Source organism: Typopeltis vanoorti, chromosome 13 (genome assembly GCF_054136105.1).
Source record: "Typopeltis vanoorti isolate ZY-2024b chromosome 13, IOZ_Tvanoo_1.0, whole genome shotgun sequence".
Classification (NCBI taxonomy): domain Eukaryota; kingdom Metazoa; phylum Arthropoda; class Arachnida; order Uropygi; family Thelyphonidae; genus Typopeltis; species Typopeltis vanoorti.
The window spans coordinates 66,196,715-66,210,970 of NC_143561.1; the positions used below are offsets into that span (position 1 = coordinate 66,196,715).

General features: G+C 35.0%; 1 protein-coding gene across 3 annotated transcripts in view; it reads right to left on the minus strand.

Moving 5' to 3' along the window:
- Window positions 1-2,712, minus strand: part of LOC150100233 (uncharacterized) — a 72,974-nt gene extending 70,262 nt beyond the window's left edge. Inside the window, exons 1-2 of one of the 3 annotated variants that reach the window (XM_090402999.1) lie at window positions 2,213-2,712; window positions 750-938 (exon numbers count right to left, since the gene is read on the minus strand). In XM_090402999.1, the coding sequence (XP_090259125.1) occupies window positions 750-938; window positions 2,213-2,258 (235 nt within the window). In that variant the 5' untranslated portion in view covers window positions 2,259-2,712. The remainder of the gene's footprint in view (window positions 1-749; window positions 939-2,212) is intronic. The other 2 variants (XM_090402998.1, XM_090403000.1) reach the window with 2 other exon arrangements.
- Between the last annotated feature and the right edge of the window lie 11,544 nt (window positions 2,713-14,256).

A 14,256-nucleotide genomic window follows, 5' to 3' on the forward strand; every position in this document is an offset into this window, starting at 1 on the left:
TGGACATTTCGCTTATCGTTTGCAGTTAGTAGACTGATTATTAATATTAATATTCAAATGTGATAAGCAATTTGTTGGATTACCTAATTGCGTTTTATTTATATAAACGAACGATGACTGTTGATTAAAGTTCCAAATAACAGGAAAGAGGATTCTACGCATATAGCGTTTTTACAGCGACTTAAAATGTATCATAGAATAGAAAAGAAACATTAAATGGAGTAATTATAGTATTAATATCTCTTATAATTTAACATAATGCTTTATTACGTTTTTGAATTACTTAATTATAATTAGCATTCTGTTTAGGTCCAACCTTTTAATTCCTGTTTAGTATATTGTTAGTTCAGTTTTATTCATTCAAGATTTATTTAATATATTCTTTACTCGATATTTTTAAATAGTCATTATTGGTTGAGATTTAATAGCGAAATTAAGCAGTGGTTTAATGTCATTTTTAAATTTTAGCGAACTGTTTAGGCTGTCGTCCTAAAGATGGATTGCAGCGACAGGGTTTTTCCACAAGCATCCGCTATTTCTTTAACTTATGGCTGTGGGTATACATTTTCAAAGACTTCATTTCCGTGGAACATGCTTTGCCAAAACGTTCTTTTTATTACCATAGAAAGTACAATCACTGATGAAAGTAAATCATGTTTTCTTGTGTTATTATTTGAGAAGCCAATCTAGTTCTTAAAGAACTTAGTTTTTGTACCATACAAATAATTTTAAGCATACTTTACACTTACCTTCAAGAAGAACGCATTGAGGAGGTGGATGACTCCATTCCTTGTCTCTACAGACTGCAATGATTTCTCCTTTGAGGATATACCCCGGGTTACATTTGTATTTAATCATTGCTCCAGCATGGTACATAAAGCCTTGTCCGTTTTCTGGAGACCTGGGTGCAGGACAGTCGACTGCTCCCATCACAGAATCTGTAAGATAAAACAATTTTTTTGGTTTGATCTTTTTTATTTTATTTTAAAGAAACGTTCGTTTTCAGGGCTGTTAAAAGTTATCTGAATCTGAAAAAAAAAAAAAAAAAAAAAAGACTAATTCTGGTTAATCTACATAATTAAAATTTTGATTATCTAGGCATTAACTATAATTTAGATTTGGCTTAACCCTCTAAATATTTCACGTGAAATAGCAAAGACTGTTCAGTGTCAGTTACGACACTGATCATGATAATATATTCAGCGTTGATGTCTTCATATTATTCTGCCAAGATTGGTTTTATAAGGTTGGTTTGTATCTCTTACTGATCGTGATACATAGGCACAAATGCCACGTGCGCCGGGAGAAATTTTCTATGCGAGTCTAAGTTAGCCGTTCTCAGATGGTAGTGGAAGAGTCTGTTCTTCCGACAACTGAGCCCCCCCCCTCCGTAAAACAAACAGCAAATTGCGGTTTGGCGCAGTTAACAGGCATAATTCGATGCCCTTGGTGATAATACTAAACAACCAACTATAAACCATAAAATACTTTGCACACTATAATATTGTAAAATAAAATGCATTTTAACACTTCACATTGTTTTAAACTAGAATTCGCTTTAATGCGATTAAAGATAGATACAAGATTTAGTCTCTGAACAGTGGATAGTTATTGAATTTTGAAAAAAGTAAATATTAAACTTAGTTTGCAAATATTATTATTATAACAGTGTAAAGTGCCGTACGGGTAAGTGGAATATTAACATTGTAAGTAAATCTTAGTTTCATAGTTGAATGTTATAAATTATAGCTTTCGAAATCATTAAAGACTTACTCTGTAATTTCATTTATATATTATTTCAATATTCTAAATACATAACTACATTTACCACAGCCTATTTTTCAAAAGCTTTCCCCTCTTTTTTGTACTAAATTAATTCACTAAGTGCATTATAATACGCTACGCAATAAGCTGTTATAAGCTTTTACTTGGAAATTTCAACAGCAGACGATAACTTATTTTCTAATAAGTCAGTTCGACTGTTATTTCATTTTGATTGGTGCTGGTTTATAAGCGCAGACGGACAGTTAAAATAAATTTTCAAAAAATAATTCAGATGAACAATATAAAATGTAAACAAAATATTTAAATAGTGCATCCTCGGTTGACTTCTATCTTTATGAATATTAAGATGATAAAGTTGGGCCATTTTAACAGACGAAACACTTAATAATGCAGCAGATATTAAGTAAGAAATGGAACACATGCTTACCATAGGCAAGGCTTAGCCACAGGATCAAGAATGCCGTCGTCTTCATTCTGTAATTAGCGCATGCACTGCAACAGTTGACAATCAGTGAGGTTACTTTCTCTAACGAACCGAAGAGATGATATTCAGGTGCTCTGTTTTCTGTTGGCAAACGTTTCAAGCGTCCTGATTAAATAAAGCGCTAGTGAGTGGGCCGCAGACTGAGGCTTATTGCTCTTCTCGGTGTCTTATTGGCGTAATCGCTCTCCTTGACCCTACGACCTCATAGACATTGGTCGGTGCACTGCAGGTCAGCACTGTTAAACCATACAACAACCGTGATCTTTTCCGTTTCTTCTACGACACATCTCTCATCACCACGAGAACATGACAGATCGACCACCCCACTCACTTTTAATACGCCGCAATTTTAAATGTTTAGGAAGAGGTTAAATTTGGTGTCCTTCTCGTTAATGTGATTCAATTGAGCGGTGATTTTTTATTCGTATGACATCAGCCTGATGACAGATGCATTCAACTTATGTACTTGGACAGGAATTAGCGTAGAAGTTAAAAGGTGCGATTCAAATGTAAAATTGCTTTAAAAATTATTTTAATTAAATCTCTCTCTCTCTCTCTCTCTCACTCTCTCTCTCTCTTGCTTTTTCTTTTCTAATTAATGCATTATATCGTGTTCTTACACAGGGTTAACAATAGCAACATAATTCATTTTAGTTCATTCTCAATCCTGAGATCAACCAAGGCTTTACCTAATTGTTTTCAGTTCTGACAATTTGAAAGCTGACGACGAACGTATTTTTGTTTTCTCTGAACTGCCGTTGGTGGCTCGTCATTGGACATTACGAATGTTATTAAAAAGAAAGCCAAGTGGCACTTCCTTCCTTCTCCAGAAAATGAAACATGATCTCCAATCGTTCTATCAGTGTTTATATTGTCCACATCTCGACCTAATCTAACCTTTAGATTTGTTATTGGTTAACTGAATTGGCAAATCTGGTTTCATAGCTTGGACGACGAATACTTCTAATCGACATTGTTGGAATAAGAGAATTTATAATCACAAAAGAAACAAAAATAATTGATTTTAAATATGACTTGCTAAACATACAATCAAAGGCGTGCTTTTGAATTGCGTTTTAATACTTTTCGTGTATATACTTTATCATAAGATAGTGATTGATAGTAAACATTTGAGAGGTGCAGAAATATATATATATATATATATACTGTATATACAGGAATACCTTGTATAGCGCGGTTAATTGGTTCCAAGAAGCGTCCGCCCTATGCAAAACCGCGTTGTTCAAGGTCTATTTATGAAGGTTTTCAATTTAATTTGTTTATTACAAAAATTTAGGAAAATAAAAATGCTTAAAAATGAAAAAAAAATTATTTTTATTAACCAATAAAATAACTAATAACTAAATAACAAATAAAATCCTTTTAAACTGATATAAAAGTTGTAGAACACAAAACAAACATTGCTTCAATTTTAGCATACAGTAATTTTACTTTTTACTAAAGTAGTCTTTTAGTGTTCGTTGAACCATCTTTGTCTCTTCAAGTACTAGATCTCTGTAGCATTTGATGGCATTATTGAGACTTCGTCTCACTTTGATGCTTCTTTCCAAATTCGGGTCGGCATTTATGAGAAAGTCGGAAGCTTCGTCGATTTTTCTCACAAAAGTTAAAAGGTCAGAAAAGGAAAATTCTTCAACCATGACATCAGTGGGGTCATCTTCGTCTTCATAGGCTCATTGTTGTTGTTCCAACTCCAAAAGGGTTTCATCATCCAGATCATTTGAATGAGAATCAATACATACATTATTGTATATCAATACAGTAATAATTTAGATTGTAACAATTCGTTTACATTGTTACAATCTAAACTTGTAAAACCAAGATCTTTGCCTATCTACACAATTTCTGTTGAGATTTCTTCTTTCTGTGTTGCAAAGGCAACAAAGTCCTTTTAACAATGCGGCAAGATATTATGCCATACGGCTCTCGTGTTACTTTGAGTCACCTCTTGCCAAGATTCATAAATATTTTGAATGGCATCTTTTATGTTAAATTTCTTCCAAAATTCACTCAAAGTCCAAGAATCTTCTTCTACTGCAGCTTTAATAGCTTGAGCAAAAGTTCGTCTTAAATAGTAAGCCTCGAAAGTGGAGATAACGCCTTGATCCATCGGCTGCAGAATTGATGTTGTGTTTGGAGGGAAAAAATGAATCTTGATAATTTCATCTAAGTCAGTCAATAGAGTTGGATGGTCTGACGCATTGTCTAATAAAAGCAAAAATTTTGAAAGGAATATCATTCTTTTTACAATAACTTTTAACTTCAGGGCAAAAACAAGTTTTAAACCAGTCTTCGAAAATTGAACGAGTCACCCACGCTTTTTTATTCGAACGCCAATGAACAGGTAAATTGTTCTTTGTAAAGTCCTTAAGCGCTCTTGGGTTTTCCGCTCTGTACACTAACAGTGGCTTCAATTTTAAATCACCTAAAAGTGTCAATCGGTCTTTTGGCACTTTATACTCAGCTTGTGTTTTTTCCTTCTCTGCTAGAAATGTGCACGATGGCATTCTTTTTCAGAACAAGCCAGTCTCGTCAGCGTTAAAAATTTGGCCATCTGTGTAGCCTTCCTTCTCAATAGGCTCCTTCAATTCACTGGGAAATAATTCTGCAGTTTTAGTGTCAGCACTTTCGCTTTCACCTTTTACGTTATGGAGTCCCATAACGTAAGACTGCTATAAAAGTTTCACTGGTTGTACCGTCTTCATTTTCGCTTTCATTGTCTTTTATTTTGTCATATAGACTTGTTGCTTTTGTCTGGATTATCATTTGACTCAAAGGAATATTTTTCTGATTACAATCTTCAATCGGGATCATTAGAAGGCGTTCCATATTTTTCATTGTAGAAGATCGATTTCTCGTGATCACTTTTGACATATAAGAAGCGGTGCTCATTCCATGTTGTTTAATGTTTTCTTTGTTCTGAATAATTGTTCGTACAGATGACTCATTCATTGAATTCTCAAGTGCTATTTTAGCAAACGAAGCGCCATTCTCGTGACATTTTATCATTTCAAGTTTCTTCTCTAATGTCAACCACTTGCGTTTTTTTTTTTTTTTTTTTTTTTACCAACAGCGTCTTGTTTGTTTTGTCTTTTTTCACTCATACTTAAATAATAAAAAATATTAAATACTAATATTAACGTAAATAATAAAATGCCGCGGGGAAAGAACGTGTCTACGTGAGAGCCAATCATATAGCTACTGAATAAACGTGGCTCTCGACTGTCACTTGCGACGCCCGGGAGTTGCCGGTCAGTGTTGACAATGTTAGTGTAATAATAAAAACCGCGTAGACCAAACCCCACGTTGTTCAAAACCGCGCTATACAAGGTATTCCTGTATATATATATATAAATAAATAAATATGTATATTAACATTGTAAATCTATAAACCTTAGTTTCAAAATTGAATGTTTTAAATTATAGCTTTCCTCCAGATGAAAAGCTTGATAAAGGTTTTTTGCGTCCTACAAGGGATTCGAACCCAGATCTTTCCAACCAAAGGACATCGTTCGAAAAGCACGTACGCACACAAACACACACACGTTTCTGCACCTCTCAAATGTTTGCTATAATCAGTCACTATTTTTTGGCGTTAAACCTTCTTTTATAAAGAATTTTATAACCGCACGATATTCAATTTTATCCATTTCAAGGAATACAGACAACAAACACTTTTGCTTCATACAGCTGTATAAAACAAACTACTTGATAGAATGACTTTCAATTTCACCTGAATGCTTATGACAGATGCACCGACTTAAAGAAAAAAAATTCTTGCAGATAGTGTTGCCGTCTATGGTCGAGACCGAGAACTTTTCAGGCCATCCTCGTATGTATGTGTGTGTGGTGTGTGTGTGTTTAAATCACGATAATTTATTTAATGAATAATTTAATTTTTAATTTTAATTTAAGTCTTTAATGTATAGAGGAAGATTTCATTCATATTTGTTTAACTAAAAAAAGGCTTTACATTTGAACTGCTTGCCGTGCTGTAAGACTTAATACATTAGGCATAAGCTAATAAAAATAAATAAATAAATAAATAATTAAAAAAATCAAGATTAAGCTCATCAATGCGGAGAAATGAGATCGATTGCTTAATAAGCCCAGATAAATGCCACGTCCCCAAAATAAAATTGCGAAGGGGATTCATTTGTGGACCGTTTAGATATGGAATGGAGTAAGAAGATGAAGTAATCGTAGTTAAATCATTCCTTTAGCTATACCGGCGTAATGTTGTGGTATCTGTCGTGCTTCAGGACTGCATTGTCAAGATTTACATAAGATGACTGCCGTGACACTGAATGTCGACCTTGAGTTCGTTTGCGGGGATGAAAGTCAATGTCACAACGGTGCCACAAGGTCGGAGCTGCACTAAATTGTCTGCTGTCATCTAGGCCTTATTCAACACACTTTTCTAAACATAAGGAAGTAATTATCTTTTCGGAAATTAGAAAGTCGTTATGAAGGCTGATTTCTGTTTTACGTATTCGTGAGTGTTATTTAGCAATAATAATTAACTTTTTTTTTCCCAGTGTACTACAAAACGTAACACGATCTTTAGATATGAAAACTTAAAAAATACTTCTCTTCCTGATTTATATATATAGGCCACCACCGAAAAGCAAATAGAGTTCAAAATTTTATTTTGAACTCTATTAGGAACAGCAGAATGAAAATATCAAATATTATTCTACTGCAGGAAACAAGACGGAAATGTACACTCCGTAAATGTAATACAAAGCTTTCAAAATCATTCTATGTAAATATCACATGCTACATTACATGAAACTGCGCATAGGTCAGCTAATAAACTTACTTTCAAACTGGCTCGTGACTTTTCGTACTACGGTTTTGGTAATAGTTCACTCACCAATAAATAAATTAATAATAAAGTTATCTTCATTTTTCGATTAAAAAAAATTTTCTACTTAGCTGAAAATGAATATTAAAAAACTTTCATTGTTGTTTTGTCATTCAGGCCATATTTTGTAGTAATTAGTTACCACACCAGCAGTAATAAGAATTATTCAAATTCTTATTACCGCTGGTGTGGTAAGCGCAGATTAAATGTAGTGTTTCACTATATTTAGATGAGCCAGTGTGTTTTATATAGTAGATCTTGGAGCATTTAACTTACTGACTTTTATATGTAATACCTGAGTTTTAGATTTATTTCTTCTTGAAATCGCTTTGAATATAACAGTAACGAAATCCGATTTATTTTCCAATCCTAATATAAATTCTCCATAGAGAATTTATATTATAATGAGAGTAATATAAATTCTCCATAGAGAATTTATATTACTCTCACTTTTAACTAAGTAATAAAAATAACTCGTCCTCACAACTTATATGTAATTTATTTTTCCAATGATATGATCTTGTCAGTTTTAACAGCAGTTCCTAGTTAGCCAGGTTTATTTAATAGTTTCATGGCAAATACAATAAATATAATCATTCGGTCGTGGTGAAATCTTTGATGCTCGAACGACTGTAAAAAGCTTCAAAGCTCTCTAAAGCAGAATTGTCTCTGGCATGTACGTAGCAACATTTTTCCCCATCGACTGACCCATAGCTGGGATGTATTCTTGTGTTGTTGGTTTCTCCGCTTTTTCAAATATTTCGTTAACATTTCTTCATGTTCATTGTCTTCACTGGATATAAAAAAAGATTATATACTAGCATTGTTGCTAGAACAGAAGTTGAAGATGGTCTGCGGTGTCAATGCGTGGTTTCCAATAGCCCTTTGCAAGACCAATTTCCCTGCATGACCAATCGTTTGAAATTGAAATTAATTTATTTAAAATAATAAATAAATAAATTACAGATTAAATTAAAGTTCCTCCGATTAGACGTTCGGCGCTTTATGCACCTGTACATAAATGTTTTTTTTTTCTTTTTAAGCATGCGTTTCATTTATTTTTTACTCTGCCATTTCCTATGGTCATATCGAAATATCAAGTGACAGTAGCCGTTTTATTTTATTTTTATTTATTTATTTATTGCAAAGTTTGAGGCACTGGAAGACCTATTCCACTATATTCTTAAATGAAACACACAAAAAACGGACGTGACGTCAATTCAACCTACAGCGAACAGGATACAGTACAAAATGGGTAAAAGCACTTAGAACACCTAAAGCAGGTCACCACCATCTTGAAAAAAAAAAACATTTGTCTACAAATGCAATAGGAAATGAAAAAGTACTGACATTCAGTTAAAATGACAATAAAAAAAATCAAAAGTTGGACAATCTGGAAATAAGCTGCGATAAATTTTAAAGCCCTCTGAAATTGTGAAAATCCTGTTGATCCGCTAAACAAAAGTGTCCGCCATAATTAAATAAGTTGCCGGGGAGAAAATTTTCTATCCAGGATTGGATTACCACATCGCTCAATTTCAACAAAATATAAAATTATGCAGCCTCGACTTAATTTTTAACTTGATGATTTCACATGGAATGACTCACCAGCAAGAGAAAAATGCATATTTAGTAATTAAATGCTATTTCATATTTTGTTGAAACAAGAAAATCGGGTCTAAAAACACTGCAAGAAATATACATGAAAATATTTTTGTCTTGTACTGATTTTATTGGTGTTTTTGTTTATTTCCTTTTTTTTTACCCATCAATCAGTAACCATTTTGCATCTAGAAATAAAGGCAACATCTAAATATAAAGAATTTGGGAACAAAATTAATCATCTATCCGTACAAATTGAATCATGTAAGGAAGCTACAAAAACAGGGAAGTTAGAAACTTTATGGGTGATCCAATTGGATAATTACACCAGCTCGTCCTAATGATTAGTTCCATGTGTTAGTGCAATGACGCATTTGTAATAGCAGCAAATTGTAAAAGAAAGAGTTAATCACATACGGCTAAGGGAAATGTAAAACTGTTTCCTTGTCAACCTACTATCTCTGTATACATGATAAATGAGATTTTGATTATATTTCCAGATGTGACAGTCTACATTTAACAGACAGCCACACGTTATACTTAACTACAATTCTTTATCTTATCACATCAACCGCGCTCTATCACTTTGTCTAAGCGTACTGCAAGTGCATTCTTGCGATGTTAAACTATTATGTTTAAGAGATTTGTAGTAAGGTGTTTCGGTATTCATTTCTTTTAAAGTTAAAAGAAAATAAGGATTCATATTTTCATTATCTGTCGTAGATATTGAATTCTTTATTTTTTTCGTTTGCTTTAATGCCTCTTCATTGCAATTTGCTGGTGTGATGTCATGTTCATATCTGCTGTGCTGCGTATACCAGGTAGCAGAGTAGTCAGTGCATTCTTCCGCGGTCGGCAGCATAATAGGCACTGTTTTTAGTACTTTATACGCGCTGAAACTCTGCATGAAATTGTTCATAATTAAATGATCTTCTATAATTGCATATTTTGTCGATTTGCTCAAGAAAGATAAATCATTTTATACCTTTGGTTTTTATTCAAACATTCTCGGTATTCATATTATAGGAAATGAAGCCGAAATACAGTCAAATGACCTCCTTCCTTGCCTAGAGCATTGCACCTCCTGTGACCTCCCACCAGAAAGACATCAGAAGAATCGTGAATAACTTGGATACCACAAAGGTAGCTGGTCCTGATGGAATTCCACTCATTGTGTCCCTGAACTAACACTTGTTCTCTGTTGTCTATTCACTAAACTGTACTCAGCTGGCATCCATCCTTCAGCATGGAAGAAAGCTTATATACAACCAGTTCCCAAAAAAAGGATATAAATGTTTTTCATCAAGTTATCAACCTGTTGCTCTTACATCAGTTTTGTCTAAAGTAATGGAGAAAGTTATCAAAAACAGCTTCTCCTACACCTTGAGAATTGTTATCTCATGAGATCACCTGGTCTTCGTTAATCACATTTGGATCCATTCTATGGAAAGGTTTGGAGAAACCTGTGCTGTTGCTCTTGACATCTCCAAGGCTTTTGATAGGGTCTGGCATTGAGGGCTTCTCAATAAGTTGCCATCATTTAGATTGCCTTCGTCCTTGTGTAAATGGATTGCCAGTTTTCTCTCAGATCGATCCCTACGTGTAACAAGGGATGGTTCTCTCCTCAGATTTTCTTGTCAACGCCGGTGTCGCTCGTGTTCTGCCATTTCACCCATCCTCTTCCTGATTTATATAAACGACCTGACTTGACATCCTTTTCCGGTCAAGACAGTACTTCTTGGCTGAACAAACCTTGGAATACTGCTTTCATGTCTGGGGGTGTTGCATCTAAGACCGCCCTAAAATTCTTGATGCTGTTCATAAAAGGGCAGTCCGGTTGATATATGACACTTCTCTTACAGACTTTCTTTAGCCACTATCCCTTAGAAGGCCAATTTCTGTATTGTGTCTCTACTACAGATATTTCCATGGCAATTATTCAGCAGAACTAGAATTTATTATGCCTCATGTTTCTACCAGATCTACAGGAACTCGTGCTACAGCTGCTCACCATCCTTTTACAGTCGAACTGCATACTCACCGAACCTGCTACTCCCAGTCATTTTTCATTCCTTCCACCTCAATTCGGTAGAACAGTCTCCCTCATGAACATTTCCAAATGACTACAATCTTCAACAGTTCAAGAAGAATATCACCAGATTACTGTTGAAATTCTTCTTGAACTGTTGAAGGCTCTTCTGCCTTTCGTGCGTAGGATAAATAAATAAATAGAATAAAAATAACATGTCACATGATTTGACTGTATGGAATAAGTCTTAGTTTTATATTAACTCGTAAAAAATTTTTATTCGTATATAATAATTTTAATTTTATGAAGTGCCTGTAAGATTAAAATTACTATACTTCACATGCACTATATGTATGACCAGTAGAGCATTTAAATGTGAAATTCAGATCACTTCTTGTCTTATTTGTATGTCTTTCCTATCACTTCATCTTTATCTCTTTCTAGAAACAAAGAAATAAGAAACGGACTCTCATGTTGTTGACGTGAATATTCTTAACAAGCCTATTCTGTATGATTTGTCATTGTTGACAACATTCTAAGTTCAAGCGAGTGGGAAGAGTAAGTACTTCTCTTTCAGTATTTCTTATTGTGTAATTGCCACCTTGACCTTAAGCAACCATTACCGAGACCTACCGGAGCTTTAGGTCAGCGGTATTGAACCCAAAACGACCACGACTCTTCCTCATCTTTCAAATAAGAACGCCAAATCACATCTCTCATCACTTTGACAACATGACTGATTGACCATCCCATTCGTTCGGTGTTGTACACTACGTGACGAACGTCTTCCGCAAACTTAGGAGTCCGTTTCCGCGTCTTTAAATGTTCCGTGCACTAACTGAGCAGTGATTTATGCATCCGTGACATCAGCTTGATGATTGACGCATTATTTACTCGTGAATATGGCCTTTGACGTAAATTTATTTCTCCTTAAAACTATGACACACACACACACACACACACACACACACACACACACACACACACACACACACACACACACACACACACACACACACACACACACACACACACACACACACACACACACACACACACACACACACACACACACACATTATATTATCAAAAAGTAATGTGTAACTTTTAAAGTGGAACAAGCGCGCAGAACTCATTTCTATTCATGATTGATTGATAGTCGACTGTGATTGTTATTCCCATGCTTGTCTTCATTGCATGCGACCTGCATGTTATACCCATGCAAGTCGCAAATTTTCGCAACCAAAATATAACACTGATTTTTGGAAGAAGACAGTGAAGAGCATGTAGCTTCCTCCATCTTTGCCCCGAGTTGCCGTAGTGTTACACTACCTCTCCGGTCAGCTTATTATATATATATAATAATATACATGTATTTTATTAATATTTAAATACAACATAAAAAACCGACAAAAACAGAAATTAGGAAATATTTTATTTAATGCTACGGGTATGCTTGTCATTTTTATGACAATGATTAATTTTTATTCTTTCAAATAAACAGTTTTGCTTACTACACATGTTCTTTCGGAAGACGTATGAAAAGGTCCCTCTGTGGTGATAAAAATCTTTTCCTCAACAGACACCATACTGAAAATGCAAGAAAAACAAGTAGCTTTATTGCACCACCAAATATAGCACGAACATAATTGAGTGTGTACTATATGTAGTGACAATTAGTGTAAACTGGAGACATCGGGACGAAAAGGACCCAACTCTGCACAATGATAAACAACTCTCATCCTACAGACACTATACATTATCATGAAGACAGTACTAACTTTACACTTAGGATTTAAATCGAAAACATTCAAACTAGTATGCTGTATATATTTAAAACTTTGCAACAATGCGCGTACTCAACGCGGAAAGAACATATGCCGTCAAGCGAGTTCCCTCCTGAAGGGCAATGCATCTTGTGACACCACTTGGCGTGAACGTGTTAAAGTTACGAAATCTATGAGATACACTCGGTTACTTTCTATTATATTTCACTTTTAAAATATATTGATCTCAACCCACTAAATGGATTTCACGACCCACTGACGGATCGCGACCGGCAGTTTGAAAAACACCGAACTAAGATAAACGTGGAACATCATCACCATGCCTATTGGTTTCCAGAGTAAGGTCTCCGCTTTCCTATTCCCCCCGCCCCTCTTATTCTTGTTACATATAATGTGGATGACACCATTCAAGGACATACAAACACAGTATAGGCACCCGAACTTTCCTGATTCGAGAGTGCAGCAGTAAATTGGCCGCCAGATAATTAATTAATGCATGAAATTTCTCAACCAGCTAGCTAATTATTTATATCTCCCATGGGCAGGAGACCAGTCTTTCCTCCCCCGCTCCAAATACACGCGCACACACACACGCGCGCACGCACGCACACACACGCGCACGCACACACACACGGCATATCCTAAAACTGTAAACGCATTACTATCCCCAACCATAAAAAATCACCGTAAATAAATACAATAATAATACTGCGGATCGGGAAAAAATCTCCCACATTCATCAGATTAAACAGCCAGAAAATACCTGTCTTTCTTTCTCTAATTCCACTGATCACGCTGGAAGAAATGACGAGGTATTTACTGTTAGCAATGCTCTAACACAGATTTTCCATCTTTTCTCCCACTGAAATAATAAGAGATAATCCACACTTTCCTCCTTACCTTAGGATCTTTTCTTAACCTTTTCATGACTTCGCCCAAGTTTCTTTTTATACGTAACGTCTTTCAGTCAGCCACTCTTAGCCTCATGTCCTTTGTCACTAGATTGGAGTGAAATGGGATGACCTCCATGATTTCTATTGCTTTCCGTGATGTGATTACTTTTCTACTCTCCAGGTCCAAATACTTTCTCTGATCAAATAACTGAAAAAATTCTTTCAGGAATGATCTTCATCCTTCATTCCATCCAAAACCCCAACTATCCAAGGCAGTTCTAAATTAAAATAAAATAAAAATAATAATTAAAAAAAATTAAAAATAACTTTATACATCAACACATCTCAATCCGATTTTGAAAAGACCAAACAGAAAAATTGCATACTGCTCAAACGTCAATCGAGCTTTTTGGTTCTCGTCGTCATGGCTGTAGTGTGCAAATTCTTCTGTTCCATATTTCCACCTGTCTCTCTCTCTCTCTCTCTCTCTCATCCACACACATGGAAATGGTGCCATTGTAGTATCACCTGAAGATAAACCTGACCTACTGTAGAAGTATTCTTCTCCTCCACAAATAACCTTCCAGTATATTAAGAACAGTTCATCCTTGATGCCTTTCTCGCTTTTTGCCAGCAAGAATCTATTAATAGCTTGGATACCAACAACTCTTTTGATTCTCGTGCTATGTCCACAAATATGCTCCTGAATGCCTATGCTATATCGTCTTTAGATTCTTTCGTGCTCATCAGTCTTTTGTCCTGTCTACGGCATCAAAATAAACGGTGAT